Raw genomic sequence first — 20,128 nt, forward strand, 5'->3', positions numbered from 1 at the left:
CTCAGCAATCTATAGGAGACTGTGTAGAGGGAAACGGTTTTAAGGTGCTCTGCATAAGGCAGGTTTGTTACGACTTACATTCTTTTTGTAAGGAACCTCTGAGGTCATGTAGTTGCTGAATATGCCTGGCCGGGTACATACCAAAGGGAGCATTGTACTCTGATTGGTCTGATAAGGGTGGAGTATACTGGGATAATGACCTCTTTGGACCTAGATGCCATGCCCTTACTTACAGGTTGTGCAACATAAAAGGATCTCTTTACCAATGTGTCTACATGGTGGTTGAAGGTAAGGCTGCTGTTTAAGTGTGTACCTAGATCCCTGACCACTGGGGTGACTCTTTGGGGTATATTATCAACATAGTAATTAGATGGGATAGTGGACTTCTAAAAGGGTACAATTATGCACTTCTTAGCATTGAGTTTAAGACCATGGCTTTGGCACCATTTGTAGTCAGAGATAGAACTTCTTGTAGAATGCTAGTGTCTGCAGGGGAGTCTATGACATCCCCCAGCTTGCAATCATCTGCAAACTTAGTCAGCCATAAACCTTCAGCATTTGCTTCAGTTTCAGAGAAAAAAATGCCAAAACGGAGCTGGCTCAATACAGAGCCCTGGTGTACTCTGCTAGTGACTCACCTCTTGGTGGAGATGGCTTCATCAATTTTGACCTTCTGGGTCCTATCAGTAAGCCATTTGGCTATCCAGAGGGTGATAAAATAGTTTATACCTAAATTAGAGTGCCTGTTTCTGTCTGAGTGGGTTATTGTATCAAAAACCCTGGACAGATAAAGATAAACTGTGCGCACAGCTTCCCTCATCCAATGCTTTGCTGTCCCTCTCAAAAAAGTAAGCCAGATTTAATAGGCATGACATTCCTTTTAATACAGCTGAACTGGGTCCAGCAGTTGCAGATTATGTGTGTCCTCATTTAATGTCTGTGATGATTCTTTCCATGGCCTTACATATGAGGCTAGTAAGACTTAGGGGCCTGTAGTTATCCAGATCAGTGGTTTGACCTCCTTTGTGCAAGGGAATGACTGTAGCCATCTTTCATTCCTTGGGCACAAATCCAGACCAAAGGCTCCAGTTGAAAAGTGATTCAAGTGACCAGGGAGGTCATGTTTCATACTATTTTATTAAATACCCCAGGATGTTATTAGGGTCCATCAATGCAGTGGTTTTGGCCTTGGAAAGTGCACTGATGACCTGTTCCCTAGTAATGGTTGCGGAGATTGTGTTATGTGGTATTTCTTTTGGACTGCCGTGGGGGGCTGCAGGAAAGATTTGAACTGAACCTGTCAGCCAAAAGGTTGGCAAAGGCCTCCAGTTCAGTGTGGGTGATGCCATTTACAAAAAGTTCTGTGCATTGTTTATTTCCTTTGAGGTTATGGACATAGCTATAGAAAGCTTTGTGGTTGTTCTTTGAATAAGCTATTTAGCTTTTTAAGTATTAATTAACCCTCTTAGCTGCCTATTTAGATTGGTCAGGGAGCTTTTAGCACATATGGCTTTGTTCCTCATATGCTTTGCCAAGATTTTTTTTCTTTTTTGTAACTGACTGATACTGCTATTCCACTAGAATGGCTTGTTTTTTAAGTTTGTCTTATTCTTAATATGAGTGGACATAGCTGACTCTATACAGCTATCCATATGGCCATAAAGAGATTTTGTAAATAGCTCAGCAAATGCTATGGTATTTACTGGGATGGGGGTGGGTGGAATTTAGCCAGGGTGCTGCTTACTAGAGAGGCTTAAGCTTGGGATAGTTCCTAAGGGTTTTTGGTTTCACTGGATACTTGGATTTAATTTTTATTTCAAGTAATACTACCTTATCGTCAGATCTGAGGAGCAAAGATATTACACTGGGTGAGGAACTTTGGCCCCACATGTTCACAAGTACAATGTCAAGGATGTTTGTACCCAAAGTAGGAGAATGGACCAAATGTTCAACAATATTAGTATTAATGTTTAGATATTGCTGGGCTTGTGCATTAGAAGTGGTGTAGGATTCAGTCTACAGAGGGGTAGTTAAGATCCCCAGTGAAAATGTTATTGGGTTGAATGGTGAGGGAACAGAGTACATTGAAATGGGTATGGATTTCCTGGGACGTGGAGGGGAAAGTACAGTTGTGCACTCACCATAAATGTAAATGTTAGAGTGTATTCACTGTTGCAGTCATCACCTGTTGGTTATCCCTGCTGTGGTAGCCCTCGGCCAGCCCAAATACTAGACTCAATATTATTCTGCGTCAGCTGCTGTCACCTGTAGTCTGACATCAGGTCATCAGTGCTATAAAGCAATACAGCTGACGTTATTACATCAGATGTTCTTGCCCTAACCCATCAGAAGCCCAAGAAAATATGGTAAAGTGGTCCTGGCGACTAAAAGCCACTGTGAGAAGCTTATGTCCCCCTAAGGAAAGAGGATATAAGGGGGAAGGTGGGAGGGAAACCAAGACTGCAACAGTGAATACACTCTAACATCTACATTTATGGTACTATGTTCTTTGTGTTTCATTGTTGTAGTCATCACCTGTGGGAGGATTCCCAAGGCTGAGGAGAGAGGTGGAATGATTAGAAACCTAGGCATGGGTCAGCATGCCCTGCAGAACTGCAGAGGCAAACCCTGCCCTAGCCGTAGAGAAAAGAAAGAGTTAGGTGGTAATGCTTTGTAAAGGTATGGAAGAGGTCCAAGTGTCAGCTTCCAAGATGCCCCTGGTGGGAACTCCTTTGAGAAATGCTGTGAAGTGGAGGCTGCCCTATTGGATGGGTAAGAATAGACCTAGGGGGAGGTTCCCATGTAATCTGTAGCAAAAATGGATACAGTGTGATATCCATTTGGAAAAGGTTTGCTTGGAAATGGGCTACCCCTCTGCCCATGGGGCAAAGCTGACAGAAGCTGGTCTGTTTTTCTGAAGGGTTTAGTATGGTCCAGGTAGTATCTGAACTGTCTGTGCACATCTAGTGAGTGCAGAATTCTTTCCCACTTGTTTTGAGGATCAGGAAAGAAGGTGGGTAGATGTATGGCCTGGTTGAGGGTCACATCAGATACCACCTTGGGCATAAAGGAGGGGTTAGTCCTCAGGGAGACCCTGTCTGCATGGAAAATGATGACTGGCTCAAGGGCCATGAGTGCCTGAAGTTCTGAAACCTTTCTGGCTGAGGTGATAGCTAGTAGGAAAGCAGTCTTCCAGGAGAGGTATCTCAATTCTGCTGAAGCAGCAAGTTCGAATGGTGGTAAGGTTAGTTTTTCTAAAACATAACTCAGGTCCCAGGTTCACGTGGGTGACCTTCTGTGATGTCTGATATTAGAAACCTCTCTGAGAAATTGTTTAATCAAAGGCTGTGAGAAGAGGGGCTGGTCTGTATCAAAATGAGCTGAAATGGCTGAGGCATGGATTTTAATAGAAGAGAAGAAGAGGCCACTATTGAGTAACTCAGCTAGTAGTCCAGGATAAAGGTTGTGAGGTACTGCCCCCTCTGGATTGGCTCCAGGAGCAGAATCCTTTCCATTTCCCTGTGTAAGATTTTCTGGTGCTAGGCCTTCTGGCCTCTGTGATGTCTAGGACCTGTTTGCTTAACAGGGGCCCTTTGTTTACTTTTAAAGCATTAGCCATGCTGATAGTTTGAGAGTCTGAAAGTCTGAGTGCAGCATTCCCCCTCCCCACCTGGGTCAAGAGGTCTGAGATCAGGGGAAGCTGCCTGGGAGCCTGTACTGTCAGGCTGCGCAGTAAGGGGTACTAATGCCGTCTGGGCCAATCTATAGCAATGAGGATGGCCTTTGGTCTCTCCTCCCTTATCTTGATCAGTACCTTGGGAATAAGAGGCAGAGGAGGGAATGCATACACAAAGACTGAGTTCCAGGGGAAGGTCAAGGCATCCTTCCATGCTAGGTGGTGATACCCCCTGGTACAGAATTTGTTTCATCTGGTGGTTGATGTGCAAAGCAAAGAGATCCACCGCTGGAGTTCCCCACTCCTGAATTACTTGCAAAAAGATTTTTCTGTGGAGCTGCCATTCGTGTGGGGGTCCAGTAAGTTTCTGCTTAGGTGGTCTGCCAGGGTGTTGTTAATCCCTGGTAGGTATTGAGCAATTAGGTGTAATCCCATAGAGGAGGCTGTCAGCCAGAGGTTCATGGCTAGCCTGCATAGAGGGTAAGATTGGATTCCTCCCTGTTTGTTGATATAGCACATTACTGTGGTGTTGTCTGTTTTGATAAGGAGAACCCCTGACCTGAGATGGGGTTTGAAGGTTGTCAGAGCCTTTTGTACTGCCATCATTTTCTTCTGATTGATGTGTAAGGGAAGGTGCTGGGCATCCCAAAGACCTTGGGTGCACCTGTCTGCTAGGTAAGTGCCCCAAGCAATGTCTGAGGCATTGGTGGTGATGGTCTGCCTAGTAGGGCAGAGGATGAAGGAAGACCCTTGTTCTTGGCACAGGCCCCTGCTCACCAGAGAAACTTGGCCCTTATACATATATAGGGGATCAGAGGGAGTGTGGTCTCTAGAGGCTGAGACTGCTGACACCAAAGGTTCTTTAGATACCACTGAAGTTTCCTCATGTGAAGCCTGGTCAGAGGAATTAGAAGGATGCAAGATGCTATGTACCCCAAGGCTTGCAGGAGCTTCCTCGTAGTGAGGTGACTTTTGGAAGCCAGCTGGGTAAAGTAGAGAGGCAGGAAGCTCTGCTTTTCTGGGGACAGGAAGGCCATCTGGGATGCTGTGTCCAGCAATGCTCCCAAGAAAATGGTCTTCCTGGAGGGTGTTTGCTTTGATTTCTTCTCGTTGATGGTGAACCCTAGGGAAGTTAGGAGGATTTTGACAAAGTGAAGGTCCTGGAACAGCTTTTTTTGCACTCTGCCTGAATGAGGCAGTCATCCACATAAGGGTACATCTGTACATTTCTGTGTCTGTGAAATGCTATGGCCAGGGTTAAGTATTTGGAGAATACTCTGGGTGCAGAAGATGAGCCAAAGGGTAGCGCAGAGAACTGAAAGTGTTATGATCCTGCTCTGAAGCGCAGGAATTTCCTGCAGGGTTCCCTTATGGGGATGTGGAGGTAGGCATCATTTAAGTCTAGGGTCACTAGTCAAGCATTTTTGTCAGCATAGGCAGCAGCTGCTGCAAAGTTAGCATTTTGAATTTGGGGACCAACAGGGAGGTGTTCAGCATGGCTAGATCCAGGATGGAGTGCCAGGTGCCCTACTTTCTGGGAACAAGGAAGAGTCTGGAATAAAAGCCTTTGCCTGTTTGCTCTGAGGGGACAGGTTCTACTGCCCCCTGGGATTTGAGAGTTTGGACCGGTTTCAATGCCTCTGCCCACGGATTTGGAGGCAAGTCTGGGTACCGTCTTGGAACTGGGAGTTTGTTGAAATAATTTGTATCCTTGAAAAATTATCTTTAAGACCCATTGGCCCTTTGTTACATAAAACTAATTTTCTTTGCAGAGGATGATCCTTCCTCCTAGCTTTAGGTGAGTGAAAGGAGGGCAGAGGGGGGAGAGGGAGTCATTGATAGTTTTTGCCATAGAAGGGTGGCTTAGAACCCCCTGCCTTTGGGGAGGAAGTGGTCCACTGCTTGGGTCTCTGCTGTCCCTGGGATAGGGGCTTGAGTGGTCTGTCCCTGCAGGGCGTACCCTGGCCCCGATTGCTAGTTGCAGGGAAGGACCAGTGCTTAGAGGGAAAGTTTGAGCTGAACCTGGGAGGCTGAACCTGAAAGAAATCTTTACCATTTGCATAGATTTTTCTTTGTTTACCATCTTAAGCACCTCTACTGCTTTTACTCCAAACAAGCGGTCCTTATTCAGGAGGTGCATCAATTAATTTGGACTTGACATGATCAGGGAGAGGTTGTTCCTTCAACCATGCATGTCTCCTAATGACAGATCCTGACATTGCTGCCTTGCTAGAGGCTTCTAGTGAGTCATAGCCACTGTGTAAAGATTTGGCCACTTGACAAGTAGAGTGCAGTAAATCTGCTAACTCTTTCAAATTGGCAGAGTCAGGAAAGGTTGAAATATTTTAGTAGTTCCAAAGTGTGTTGTTGATAGTTTAATAGATGGAACTGACAGTTGAGTGCTCCGATAGCCAAGGGTGTGAAGGTTTTCCCCAAAGGAAAGGTCTTCTGGTGGGGAGCCAGAAGGAATGGATTCCTCTGCATCTAAATTCTCATAAGCAGTCAGAGGTGGTTGTTCCTCTTCAAAATCTGAATAGTCATATTCCTCAGAATCGTGTTCTGTCAATTTCTGGAGAAGGGTGTCTTTTCCTTTTAGAAGTTGTGGCCTGACTACCCATAATAAGAGAGATGAGATCCTCTGCCATTTTAAGCATTTGTGCTTGGGGTTGTGGAGCATGAGCATGAGCAAGATGGTGGCTAGAGGCAGATTTTCTAGAAGTGGCCTGGCTTCTAGGCCTAAGTGTATCCATCAGTCTGAGAGAAACAGTAGTCGGATAAAAAGACTTCATTTAGGTAGTGCGAGAGGCCTCCTCGGAAGCCAGTGCCTGCGTCGCAACCCAACCCAATTGAGGCAGAGACAACCAAAAGGCTTGGAAGACTAAGATGATTTCTGCGGCATACTGGACTCTGAAAGGGTCTCGGTAGAGGCCTGCGTAGATATCAAATTGCACATCAGGGGCTGCGAAAACACCTCACTGAATTACAGAGAACTGATGACCTGCTTAGCAGTAGAGTCGTTTGAAGTCTTAGTCATGTGTGGTCTGTCTCTATCTTTATCTCTGCATTTTTTTGGAATGTCCACGGATTATTGGGGGAGGGCTACCACAGCAGGGGTAACCCACAGGTGATGATTGCAACATTGAAACACGAAGAACATCAAAGGTTGCAAGGATATGGTATAATATCCTGTTTATAGTGAGCTGCACATGTAGGAGTTCTAGTGGGTTATACACCAACTAGTTTTCAAGTCATTTAGGTAACAAGTGCTGCCTAAATAAAATTTAGTGTGTCAGCTCTTTTACATGAGAAAAACACAAAAAGACAGACAGGATAGGTATTAAAGAATAAACAATAACTATAATACAAAACTAAATATCTAAGTAGCTGTCGCACATGCTTGTACACTTACACTGGACAACACTGACTACTAAATTAATGCATGGAATAAAAGTACACTGTACACAGAGGTGAGATTGGGTGATATTGCACACAAGTGGTGACTGGAATTGCACTTAAATGAGAATATATAAATTTTAGTATGCAATAAATAAATAGAATTACTGTATGAAAAAAAGAAAAAGAATGAGATTAGAACAATCTATTATAGTTTTGATCCATCCAGATTTATGTCTGCATTAATGAGTCTTACTGCAGTTGGGTAAAGTCTGGATGTGTTTTAATATAGATTTACTCCTCCTCCTTTGTATTAGCTGGTCTAAAATTGTGAAAGGCACTATAACCTTGCACTGCTGGGGTACTCTCAGTGACTGTAAGCCATGTCTCCATTACTACACAGATGTTTGCACTCTCCAGAGAGGAAGGCTTGCAGGGAGTGGAGTTTCTTGTTAAGGTACCTATCATTGAGCAGTACCACCTTTAGATACTCCTTCATATTTTCAGTTAAGTTGGTGGGTTTTTCAAACATTTGGCACTGCCTAAAAAAGGCACTGTGGGGGGGGGGGGTTAAAAGGTCTTTGTCAATTTATGAAAGCCTAGAGGAGATAAGTGCAGACCATCCCTGGCAAAGCAGCATGGTCTGTCAACCATGACCTCAAAGGCCTTCAAATATAGTACCCCTCCTCAACTGACACCAAAAGCTATGCCAATTGTTAAAATCAGTTATTTTCTGTTGGTAATGTGACATCATCCTTGGAGAAGGCAGTATGCTAGGCTCATACCTGCCAGAGATCCATAATCAGTGATCTGAATTATGCCCACAGGAAGTGCACAGGCATTTTAGCAACATGTAGAAAAGTTTTTTTTTTTTTTTTTTATCTATAGAGAACACACATATATGTATACATATATTTATATACATACAATATCAGGATGGTATATTAGAAATACCTTTTGAATGGGTATAGAAGGCAAAGCAAGAAAAGAAAAGGGAATTATCACCGATAGTAAAAACAGTACCATGAAGAAAAAATAAAATAAAAAAATAAAAACTAAATCCCAACACAGAGAAAACCAGAAAATTCAAAAGGGAGGAAGGGGGAAATATAAAGCAGAAATACAAGAAAATAATATAAAAATTATCTATTTTAACATAGTGTAAATAAACACCCTTAAAGCTCCAAGCATGACCTATGTCTGAAACAAAAACAGAAACCAAGATCTGAGGTATTACCGGGCTCAGAGACATTATGAGTGAAGGAATTAGCTTGAGAGTCAGATCTGAGAGTAAAGTAAATGCAGGTAAGAAGGCTCCAATGTTGGATCTGAGACCCTTACATTAAGGAATGAATGAAAATGACATCAGACCTAGTTGAATTTGATAGACTCTACTGCTTAGGCAACACAAAATGGATAAACTTTAAAGATGAAGGCAGTGCAGCTAAAAGGCAACTAACTCTATGCAGTGTAATTATCTAAAATGAGTCTAAACAGTAAAGAGAAGTTTAGACCTGAATTAAGTTTTAGGTGGCCCTGCCCCACCTCTTGAAAAAAATATCACACTCATTTCCTTTGACTGGATAACCAAAGGAAAGTTGTTGTGTCTTTCGGCTTTTTCCCGGTTAAGGGTCGCCACAGCGAAACTCCGGTCCGCTAATGATTGGCAGTTGATTTTTGTGTGCCGAGTTGCCAGCCCCTGAAGCACAACCTTCAATGAAGGTACGCCCATTCACGCATATCTCCACACAGAAGACGCTCTAGCGGAGAATCGAACTGGACAGTGTCTTACTGTGAGACGACAACGCTACTGCAGCACCACCACCGCGGTACTGATAACCAAAGATTACTGAATTCCTTCTCTAACACAAGGATGGATAGATAGGTGGCAGCCACATGTAGAGGAGAGAAAATTATGGATAGATAGGTGGCAGCCACATGTAGAGGAGAGAAAATTATGAATTTTTAAAATGTACCCTATGCAGCTAAAAGGGATTAAAACATGCAGCATAAGTGGCTATAATCTGGCTACAGTCACTGAAGGATGTGGGTTAATACATGTGTATCTATTCTCATGTGTACTTGTGGGCAGATCACAGATCTGTTCTTGTAGCTCTAAAAGCCTTAAAATCTTTCCTCTCAATCAATTCTCAATGGCTCTCCAACCTTAACCTTTCCGCGACTATGCGCATAAACCTGAAAATGATAAATGCATGGTTTTCTGCTTGCTACTTATTACTGGTTTCAAGTAGCTCACCCTGGTGGAGAAGAAAACAGCATGCTATATTTGCTGGTGTCAGTAATGGAGTGTAAACTCTCTGCTGCTGCTGTCTGCTGTACATGTACAAAAGTAATCATGCCTTCAGCAAGAAGGTACTAGCATCTCTCTCAAGCTCAGAGCAAATCGCCTAGGCAAATCTTACAATAATAGTGGAACAAAAATAGGGACAGATTTTAAACATTTGTTCTTATAAAGTTGCTAAAACAGAATTTGAGGTAGCATGCATTTTCTGAAAGATATGAAGTCTGAAACTTGAGTGTCATTATTTAGTGACTTCAATCTCAGAAAACCATGATTTTTATGAGGACAATGCAAAAATAGGAGCCAAAAATCTGGACAACTGAGACCTGTGGGTACTAGACATACCTGAAACATATCCAGCAAAAATATTGCTGAGTGAATGCAACCTCCACCAGAAATAAACATCTCCCCAAACAAATTCAATACTAAAACAGTACTGAAATATTTTTATGAATGTGTACAAGCTCTTCCAGATCACACAGGCCTCACATATACTACTTTAGGGTGGTGGGATATAAAACTGCTTCTTGCTGTAGTAGAGTACTATGAAGATTTGCAGCTGTAGAACAGTGAGAATGGGTATACAACTGATTGTTCCCCTACAAAAAACTTTATCTTAACTTGTGATTTCTTCTGTATCCTAATGCAGCTAGTTGTTCAATCAGATACATTTTGGACACTTGTGTTCTACAATGTTGAGTGACAAGCTTTAAAATAATGTTAGAAATAAATATGCTATAAAAGATTCAGCTACTTAAAACTATATTCTTAGATTCATCATATGTAAATAACTCAAGTGAAAACTTGATATACAATTGTTTTTAATTTTATTTAGAGAGAACATTTACATGTAAAATACTGTTTTCATCCTGGAGTACTATACATTTATTAAAGTTAAAGGAGTAACAGTGAACTGTAGTTGCAGCTGCCTGATGCCTCTAAACATATTTGCATCCACCACCCCTCAAAAACTGTAAACTGTACTGGTCACAATTCACAATAAATATCACATATTTCTGTATTAAAATTCCAAGGAAAAAAGCTCATAAACCTCTCAGAAAAGTCTGTATGAAAATAAGAAGAAAAGTAAACATTAACCAACCCATCAAAAAGTACATCAAGTGTCCAGGTGCAAAAATGAAACATCTGTTTCAAGAGTCCATCTGTGAACCAACTCAAATGTGCAAGGATTCAGTAGTATTTTAATGCAGTTACAAGACTGTTTTGGCTCTTACTATAGGAATGCAGCTCTGCAGGGATATGTGTCCACATAATAAGGTTTACAGAGAAGAATTATGTTAATAACCCTGCAGTATAGCCTTCCCCAAAACCCAGAGGAAAGAGAGGCCATCTTTGGATCTGTAGTCTCTTTCCAAAGGTAGAACATATCTTTCAGATGTCCATGAGAAGTTATCATCTTATTATAAATACATGGATGATAAGGAGCCTTCCCTTCCCCAGAAAAATAAGGATAATACTGTGGAGAAATTCCCATTTTATTTGCACAAATTCCCATAAAAACATCATCTATATAGAGACTTATTTTGAGCGTCTTGGCAGCAGTGTACACTTTTGCAGCCACATCATTGGACATGACGTAAGCAGCTCCTGCTGTATAATCTGGATAAGAAATCCACTGATACAGTTTATGAGAGACATAGTACTTGCTGTGCTTGTCCCTAATTGGTGGAGCTCCCCGGTGGACACGTCCGATCCAGAAGTTTTGGACACCTGTGTGAAGCTGGTCTTGGAGGTATGCAACAAGATTTGGCATGTGTATAAAGACATCATCATCAGCAGACATCACAAAATTGGCATGTTGACAAAATGTGTTTGCCCACTTCATCTGCAAAATAAATTTCTGGGTAAGATTATGAAAAGTGTCAAGAAAATTCTGCTGCACAAGATCAGAGTAGATGTCATTTTCCTTCAGTAGTCTCTTCTGCATGCCTTGCCTTTTTAATGGATCTTTGTGTACTCCTAAGACAAACACAATCTTGACATTAACCTTTAGTTCGGATCGGATGTACTTTTCATTTCCCCAAGTTCTTCGAATAGTATCCCGTCGCTGCTGGTTCTCTGGTGGGGTCTTTACAAACAACACTAGAAGAACATCCTGACTTTTACATTTCTTTTCCTGGTTGATCAAGTATGGATATTCTACAAGAGTAGCAGCTTCCTGGTTGCTAACAGACAAGCTGTCATTTAAAAAATTATACTGGTTTATCATATACCGATAGGAATAAGACTTCATGTGGCTCACAACATGGGTATCAAGTTGTTCCCAGTAGATCAGAAGAAGAGACATTATAAAACATATGCAAAATAGATGAATCAACTGGCATTTTCTGCCTCTCCTAAGGCCAATAAACATTTCTGTATTGTTCTTTTTGATTTTTATGAATATGTCTCAACTAAGGCAGAAAATGCAGTGTCATTTTTTTATAACCATCTTAAGTCAATCTGTAGAGGGACATTTGTTATGAAGACCCCATGATGAGGATGTACACACACTCTACAGCAGTAGTAGTTGTTGACAGAGGTAGTTTCATATTTTGCTAGAGCATGAATTGAAGCAATGACAATTACAGGGTCAGATGTCTGGAGTACTGTCTTCTGTTGGTTATGTTTTTTACTGCTGCTAGCCTGTGGTTAGAGACACCTAGTTAAAAAAAAATACAGTTACATACAGAAACTAAGACCATCCATTCATTCCTTTAGACATTGCTATCATAATTTTCATTTATCCTTCTTACCTGTGACATCTCCAATATATACTTTCCTCCTAAAAAAATTGGGACTGATGTAACAGAATTCATCTAAGATACAATGCCATAAAAATGCAACTGTCCACTGTACTCTGAGCATCTAAGACTAGAGTTTTTTTTTCTTTTTAACCGAAATGATTATGTAGTTACAAAATTTGATATAACATTTCCACACTAAATTAAGGAAATAGTAGTAAACGTATAAAACAATGTCGTAAAATAACGTATTTGTAAACTAGGTAATGGGTGACAAGTGTTTTCTGGTTAAGGACCTGTTGAAAGCTGCATAGAAGTACATCGAGATTAAAGCAACCAAACTAAGACTCTAGAATGAAGCAGGCTGGCAGCTCAGTCTTACTACTATGATCGTATAACAAAGGATTATCAGTAATACTGCCAATGTATTACACTGAATTTAGTGCAACAAATGGAGTTTATTCTGCCTGGAACTAAGAAAAATGGCATTTACAGAGCTGGACATACTTGGTCAAAAATGTAGCACAAAGGCTGCTTGAATATTCTGCAACTGTAGCTATGTTTTTTTTTGCAAAATGAAGTATTTCTGTGCTTACAGCTGTTATAGTTTTACCCACTACACTATAACGTATCCTGGATGAAATGGATTCATGGAAAACTGCTACTAATATAGTTTGGTTTAAAATGTACTTATAGAGCTTCATAGATTAGTACTAGGCCAACTGCCCTGTAGGCCTTTTTAAGCCTAGCCAATTATTCAATGTGAGAATCAAACTCTGCACCTTGTGCCTGTAAGATAAAAACCTTAACCACCATGCCAACCTCCCAACTTGGTATAGCTCCCAGAAAAGTAAGCAACTCAAAAGAATTTACAGATTCATTGCTTCTGGATCCAGCTTCATATCCACATTTTTACCTTCCTGCCTGTAGCACTCTACAAACTTAACAGCCAAACCCACTTGAAGAGTTCAGTTCCAATAGCAGCTTCCAATAGACAGCCAGTAAAAATCCAGACCTTTCATAATGTGAAACCCCCATTTATTCATTTAAAAATTGTGACAGTGTTGATAAAACTAAGCAGGAACACTACATGCTGTATTATTTTTAATAGATATTTTCTGTAGTGTGATGTATAGCACACGTATGTTAGCATTGCCACCTCACAGCAAGAGGTTCTCCGGTTCGATCATCGGCTAGGGTGCCTTCTGTGCAGAGTCTGCATGTCCAGCTGTGGTCGTGTGGGCTTCCTCCGGGTGTTCTGGCTTCATCCCACATCCCAAAGACATGCTGTAGGTGGATTTGACACTCTAAATTGGTCCTAGATATGAGTGCATGCATGTGTGTGCCTTCTGTGGAAGGTTGGGTGCAGTCAGGCAACTCGTCACCATAAAACTCCACTGCCAATCATGAGCGGACAGGTGATCTGCTATGGTGACCCCTAACCGGGAAAAAGCCAAAAGATGATGTACAGCACACCTATAAACACTAAGGGCAACACACACTTGCAAAGGATATAAGGCAGACCAATCTTGGGCTATAACTATCTTAGAAAGTTTCTGTCTGTACATAAACAGCCAAAGCAGCCAACAAGTGAATGTCCTTCTACTTAATACTGATAATGTTCAGGCAAATACAGAGTCTGGGAATACTGTGCTTCTCATGTCACTCTCCCATTCTGGGTACAATAGAAGAGTCTTTGTGGGTTCTGTTCAAACAGCTTTATTTTATACAAACACATAGGTTACTGGCCAACAACTGCATCCATGCATGCTCTCAATGTGGCTGCTCTTACAAAATGACACTAGGGAGTGCATGTGTCTGGAATTTATACGTGCACGTACAGCTTAGACATGCTTCTTAAAGATGCAGTACACATCAACCTGCACTCTGATCTACATTTCACAAATAGATACAAATGGAAATAACCTACTCTGAATGATTAAACAACCTCAGTGCAATGAGCTTCAGAACAGGAGTTAAATTTTCCAGGCCTCGATGCAAATGTACAGGTCCACCTTCCTAAAAGTGACTGAATAAAAACATATCTGAAACAGAGAAGTGTACTACATTGTACAGTCTTTGAGAGAAAGATATGCACAGACAGAGAGAAAGAGAGAGAGTGAGCAAGAACTGGTGGGGCAGTTCTCTGAGAATGAACCACAGCTGTACTGGAAAAAAAAAATAAAATTATGTACTCACCATAATGATAGAAATGTTGTCCATTTCAGTACTTTCTTCAATGAATGGGACTCTAATCTGATCTCAGACTCAACTACACCAACTTCCAAGTTCTGGATCTGGTACCCAGGCTCCTTCCCCTACCCATAATCCCTGTAAACAGAATGAGCTACCTCTTATAGCGAGTCTGCCTACCCAGGAAAGGCACTGTAAATTATAAAATATAGAGTAACCTAAGAGTGCAGTTGATTTGAACGGTGGTAATTTGCTTAAGGAAAAAGAGGCAGAAAAAGACAGGACCCTTCAGGAACCAGAGCCAGGTCCATCTCTGAATAAAAATGTATCATAAACAAACTACTTCCACAAAAACAAAATAAGGAGGGGGGTGGTGGGAGAGTAGTTGAGGAAAGGATGGCAACATACAGCACAGATCTGTCATTATGGTGAGTACATAACTTTTGAATAGGATGTTGTCTTTTCTGTCCATTACTCAAAAGATGGGACACAAAGTCCCCAGCTACTTTTACACTTGAGTGGTCTCATAGAAGAATATTCTAGAGCACAACTAAACCAAATGAGGCCCTAGATCTGGACTGCATATCCAATTTGTAATGTGAGATGAAGTAGCTTGGAAAAGGTACCTGCAACAGTTATGTCATCAAATGGAACACTGGAGAAAAAAAGCAGCTCTGGTTGAATGAGCTTTTGGAGAAGAATGGAGAGGAATTCACTTTTCTTGATAACGAAAATGACTGGAGTCAACCATCCTGAAAGAGCAGTGGAAAAGGACATAAATAACGAACAGATTTTTTAAAGGGCTTTACTTTATCCAGTATAGGAAAAATGTAACTGGCAATGAACATTCAACAAATGCAGAGTATAATTTACCCTTGTTTGAGAAATTTGGGAAGAAAACTGAAAGATTAATGTATTGAGTAAGCAAAGATTCCAAAGCCACCTTGGAGGGCTTGGTTCTTGTAGACATTGTCCTTATGAAATCTCAGTTATGGAGGTTTTGAGGATAAGGCATGTAGCTCAGAAATTCTATTCAAAGTCATAGCCACCAGAAATTAAAAAAAAAGATGTGTACTTACCATAATGTTCCATCTGCATTCAGTTTTCATTCTTCCTCAACTGATGGGTTCAGATCCAAGACTTGGATCCAACTCAGCCGCTTCTTCTAGATCATCAGATTCTAATACTCTCAAGCATCTCCCTTTACCCTTAATGCCCCACCAACCTAATGTACCTCACATTAAGTTTGCTGTCCCTATATGTAAAAAGGGCAACAAAATCTTGGAGGCAGGAAGATATGCCAGCTTTGAAGAGTCTGGAACCTGTAGACTAGGAAAACATAGGCCTGAGAGTCAACCTTGACAAGTGTACAGTGAACCCCAGGCTGTGCAACAGAAGCTGGGTAAAATAAAGATCCTGCACCAGCTTGGAATGGGTTGGTGTCTGAAGCAAGAAGTTGCCCAGATAAAGAAATATCTGAATTCCCTGACAGCTGCAAAAAGCAACTACAGGGCTTGATGTTTGTTGAACACCATTGGGGCTGTTGAAATTCTAAAGGGCAAGGCAGAAAAATGAAAATGAGTGGAACAGAGAAAAAAGAAGTTATGTTTTACCAGAACGTTCCATCTGTGTTGTTGATCTTCGTTCATTCATTACTGATGGGTTATCGGTTCCGTCCTCGGAACCAAGCCAGCCGAATATCAAGCTCACGTCAGCCAAAAACTCTTGAGCCAAGGTTCTACCCAGAACGCTCTGCTCACTGTTACCTTCTGTTCGAGTTTGCAAGTTGATAGACAAAAGTAGAGGCTACCTCTGGTCATAACAGACCTACAATAAAGGAGTATGAGATCAACCAGGAACCTCCGGAGGGGGACATAGGGTGAAAAGTAATGAATGAACGAAGATCAACACAGAACATCATGGTAAGACATAACTTCTTTATCTGTTGTTGTTAATCTTTGTTCATTCCTTACTGATGGGACAGAGTCCACCAGCTACCTGCATCCCTGGGTGGCCCTCATGGAAAGACATTCCTGAGCACCATGAAGCCAAAAGAAGCTGTACCTCTGGAGGCCAAGTCCAATTTGTAATGAAGAATAAAGGTATGAGGTTTGGCCCAAGTCACAGCTGAGCAAATATCATTGAGGGAAGCCTTAGCATGGAAAGCTGCTGAAGTTGCCATAGACCTTGTAAAATGTGCTTTCACTCTGAGGCAAGGTGGCATTGTTTTTGTTATAGATAAAGGTAATACAATTTCTCAACCATGAAGCCAATGTAGCTTTTGAGACAGGATGACCTTGGCTAGGGTCCAAAAAAAAGCCAGAAACAGTTGGACTGATTTATGGGTAGATTTCATTCTGTCCAGATAAAATCGTATTTACCTATGAAGGAGTGCAGGCAATACTCTCCCTTGTTAGAGTGGTTAGGAAACAACACTGGAAGGTCAATAGATTGGTTGATAGACCACTCTGACACCACTTTTGGTAAAAAGGAAGAATTAGTTCTCAGTGATACCCTATCCTTATGGAAGATAAGATAGGGAGAGGTTTGACGCATAAGGCTTGAAGTTCTGATGAGCATCTGGCCGATGTGACTGCCATCAGAAACAATTTTCCAAGAGAGATATTTTACATCATAGGTTGGTACTATGTTATCGGCCCTAGGGCCTATACAAGCCTAGCCATAACAATTCCCTGGATATTTCTTACCACAATATTTACTTCCCTGGACCCCTGTCTAGCAGGGTGACTGACATGATTCCTGGGGTGAATTTCCTGGGGTGAATTTCCTATCTCCCATCCAATCGTCAAGGTTCCTTTTGAAGAGGGCCAAGAAGGTTCTCTGCTTGACATGTATGGGCAGTCTGTTCCAGAGTATGGGGAGTCTCTGGGTCAGGAACCTATCCCTCCAGCATGTTTTGTTCATTGTGATGACAAGATTTAGATCCCTGGATCATGCGTCTCTGAGGGATTCGATTTTAAGTGGAGCATGTCCAACAGGTCAGGGTTTGACATAGCCTTATATGTTAAGCAGAGATCACCTCAGAGTAGACGATATGCCACACAGTATAGCTGGAGTTTTTTTAGATGGTCAGCATAGGTCATCTGCTTTAGGCCTATGATTTTTTTTTTAGCGAGGTATTTCTGCGGCCTTTCCAGCTGTTGCAGATGACTTGTGAGGTACATACCAAATGGGGCACATGAAAATGCAGGTTTAAAGGGGGGAGCTGTTAGAGCTTGCAGAACCAATGCCAAATCCCAAGATTGCACCAGTTTTCTAAAGGGAGGTTTTAAGTGGATAACCCCCTTTAAGAAAGTTTTACACAGTCTATGTGATATAAGCGAAGAATCCTGAAAACCAATGTGGAAATTTGAAATGGCAGCTAAATGCACACGAATAGTAGAGGCAGACACCTCAGAGTGGAAAAGATGTGATGAGTAATCCAAAACCATCGAAACTGTGGCTGACAAGGGGTCTAATTGTTTATTTGCTGCCCATAGAGAAAACCTCTTCCATTTATTGAGAATGATTAGTCTGGTGGATGATTTATGAGATGCAATAAGAATATTGCACACAGGGGACGAGAGGTTTTCCTGCCTGGCAATCATTGGAAGTGGAGAAACCAAGCTGTCAGTTTCAGGGTTGCTAGATTGGGGTGAATCAGACCCTGTGGATGGGAGATCAACACTGGGGATGGATTGAGGATTCACTGTTGAACTAGCAGGTGAGGCCAGAGGAAGGGGAACAAGACTTGTCGAGGCCAATATGGAGCAATGAGGATCACTTTGCTTTTCAACTGTCATGCCTTCTTCAGAAATTGGGAGATGAGGGAAAAAGGAGGATAAGCATAAAGTAGACCAGAGGACCAAGCGTAGACTAGAGTGTCTCTCGGTGACTGTCCCCAAGGGGGGATCAGGGCAAAATAGTTGCGGCACTTGTAGTTGGTTGGGGAGGCGAATAGGTTGCAGCAAGGCTGGCCCCAGTGGTTGAAGATTCTTGCTGCTATCAAAGGGTTGAGGGACCACTAGTGAGGTTGTAGAATGCACCTGCACAATTTGTCCACTATCACACTGGAGCTCCTGGGAATGTGCATTGGAATTAGAAAGCGGTTGTAAGCTATCGCCCATTGTCATATTCTCAAGGCCTCTCAGCATAATGGGCAAGATCTGGTGCCCCCTTGGTTGTTGATGTACCAGAACGCTGACATATTGTCTGATTGGATCACAATAGTCCCTGACAGAAGGTTGGAATGAAATGCTTGCAATGCTAGTAGCACCGCCCTCAGTTCCAGGACATTGATATGCAAAAGGGCCTCTGTCTCTGCCCAGGTGCCTTGGACACAGCTTCCCGGACATAGCACCCCCCCTCCCACACCCCATCAGGGAGGAGCCCGTGGTCACCATGACTTTTAGTTGATGGAGGCTGAAGGGGTAAGACCATTGTTAGGTACTTTGAGATGTCCACCAGAGTAAATCTTGCTTGCATCTCCGAGTTACACTTATCTGAAAAGACAAAGGATGTTGTAGAGGGTACCGCTGAGTGAGAAGTAACCACTGAAGGAGCCTCCTGTGGAATCTAGCTAGTGGAACAATGGTGATAGAGGCTGCCATTGACCCCAAGAGTTGGAGTATAGATTGACCAGGAGATTTGTGGTGATAGAGCAGCGATTGAACCTGTTGCCTTATTCTTTGAAGCCTGTGGTCCGGAAGAGATGCTGTGCAATTTCTCGTGTCCAACAGTACCCCTATGAAATCCAAAGACTGAGCTGAGGTCATGTTGGACTCTCAGTTTATAGTGATTCCCAGGTGTTGTGCTTTGAGGAGAGTATAGCGCAGGACTTCTTCCAGTAGATGCTTGGTGGGGGGCGGTGAGGAGCCAGTCATCTAGATATGGAAATGCCTAGAATCCTTGAAGTCGCAAGTGAGCGATAAGCACTGGCATGCATTTGGTGAACACACTGGGGGCTGTAGAGAGACCAAAGGGCATTACTTGAAAATGGTAGTGACTGGCTCCTTTGCAGAAGCAGAGGTATATCCTTGAGCGTTTGTCCATTTGTATGTGGTAATACACATCTTGAAGATGAGCACATCCAATCATCTTCTTCCAGGAGAGGAAGGATAGACTGAACCGTGACCATCCGGAATTTCTCTGCTTTTACAAATTTGTTCAGTGCGCTGAGATCCAGAATTGGTCTCCAGTCCCCTGTCTTCTTTGGCACTAAAAAGAACCTTGAGTAAAAAAATGGATCCTATCTGGTTTGCGGGGGGGGGGGGGGGCATCTGGATGACTCTCATAGCAGTTTTTGAATTTTGTGTACTGCTGCTTCCCCTTTGACTGAGTGGAACATCAGGTAATACTCTGGACGAGATTGGACAAAGATGGAAGGGGATGCAATAGCCTCCGATATTATCCATTGTACCCAAGAGTCAGTGGTTATACTTTGCCAGGTAGCAGGGTACAAGGAAAAATGACCCCCAACTGCTTCCAGAGGTGGGCAGTCAGGCAATGCTTCAGGAGCACTGATAGGGTTGGTCAGAGAAAGAATCTCTGGAACCCTGGTTTCATAGACCTCCTCTGCCAACGAAAGGGGTGTCTTCCATTGGAGTTTCCCCCTCTGCCTCTAGGGGAAAACTCAGCACATGCATCATGGAAAGAGCCCTGTGATTTCCTGTGCCACATCTTCCCGCTCCTCTGACCTCTGGAGTAGAACAGTTAAGGGGTGGATTGTCTGACACCAATGGCAAATAGGGTCTTGCCATCTTGTTCACACCTTGCCATCGTATCTTTCACTTTAGGGCCAAACAAAGGTGTGGCCTTGAT

General features: G+C 42.4%; 2 protein-coding genes across 12 annotated transcripts in view; one reads left to right on the forward strand and one right to left on the reverse strand.

The window, feature by feature from the left end:
* Positions 1 to 20,128, forward strand: part of LOC122801123 (guanine nucleotide exchange factor DBS-like) — a 3,406,519-nt gene that overhangs the window by 1,558,928 nt on the left and 1,827,463 nt on the right. The window lies entirely within an intron of this gene.
* The window catches only part of B3GNT5 (UDP-GlcNAc:betaGal beta-1,3-N-acetylglucosaminyltransferase 5), a 555,688-nt gene continuing 545,741 nt past the window's right edge, over positions 10,182 to 20,128 (reverse strand). For all 8 annotated transcript variants that reach the window (XM_044070654.1, XM_044070658.1, XM_044070656.1 and 5 more), the window contains one exon: positions 10,182 to 12,033. In XM_044070654.1, coding sequence (XP_043926589.1) covers positions 10,606 to 11,745 — 1,140 coding nt within the window. In that variant the 5' untranslated portion in view covers positions 11,746 to 12,033 and the 3' untranslated portion in view covers positions 10,182 to 10,605. The remainder of the gene's footprint in view (positions 12,034 to 20,128) is intronic.

This window comes from Protopterus annectens, chromosome 4.part1 (assembly GCF_019279795.1).
Source record: "Protopterus annectens isolate FY-2018-M chromosome 4.part1, PAN1.0, whole genome shotgun sequence".
Classification (NCBI taxonomy): domain Eukaryota; kingdom Metazoa; phylum Chordata; order Ceratodontiformes; family Protopteridae; genus Protopterus; species Protopterus annectens.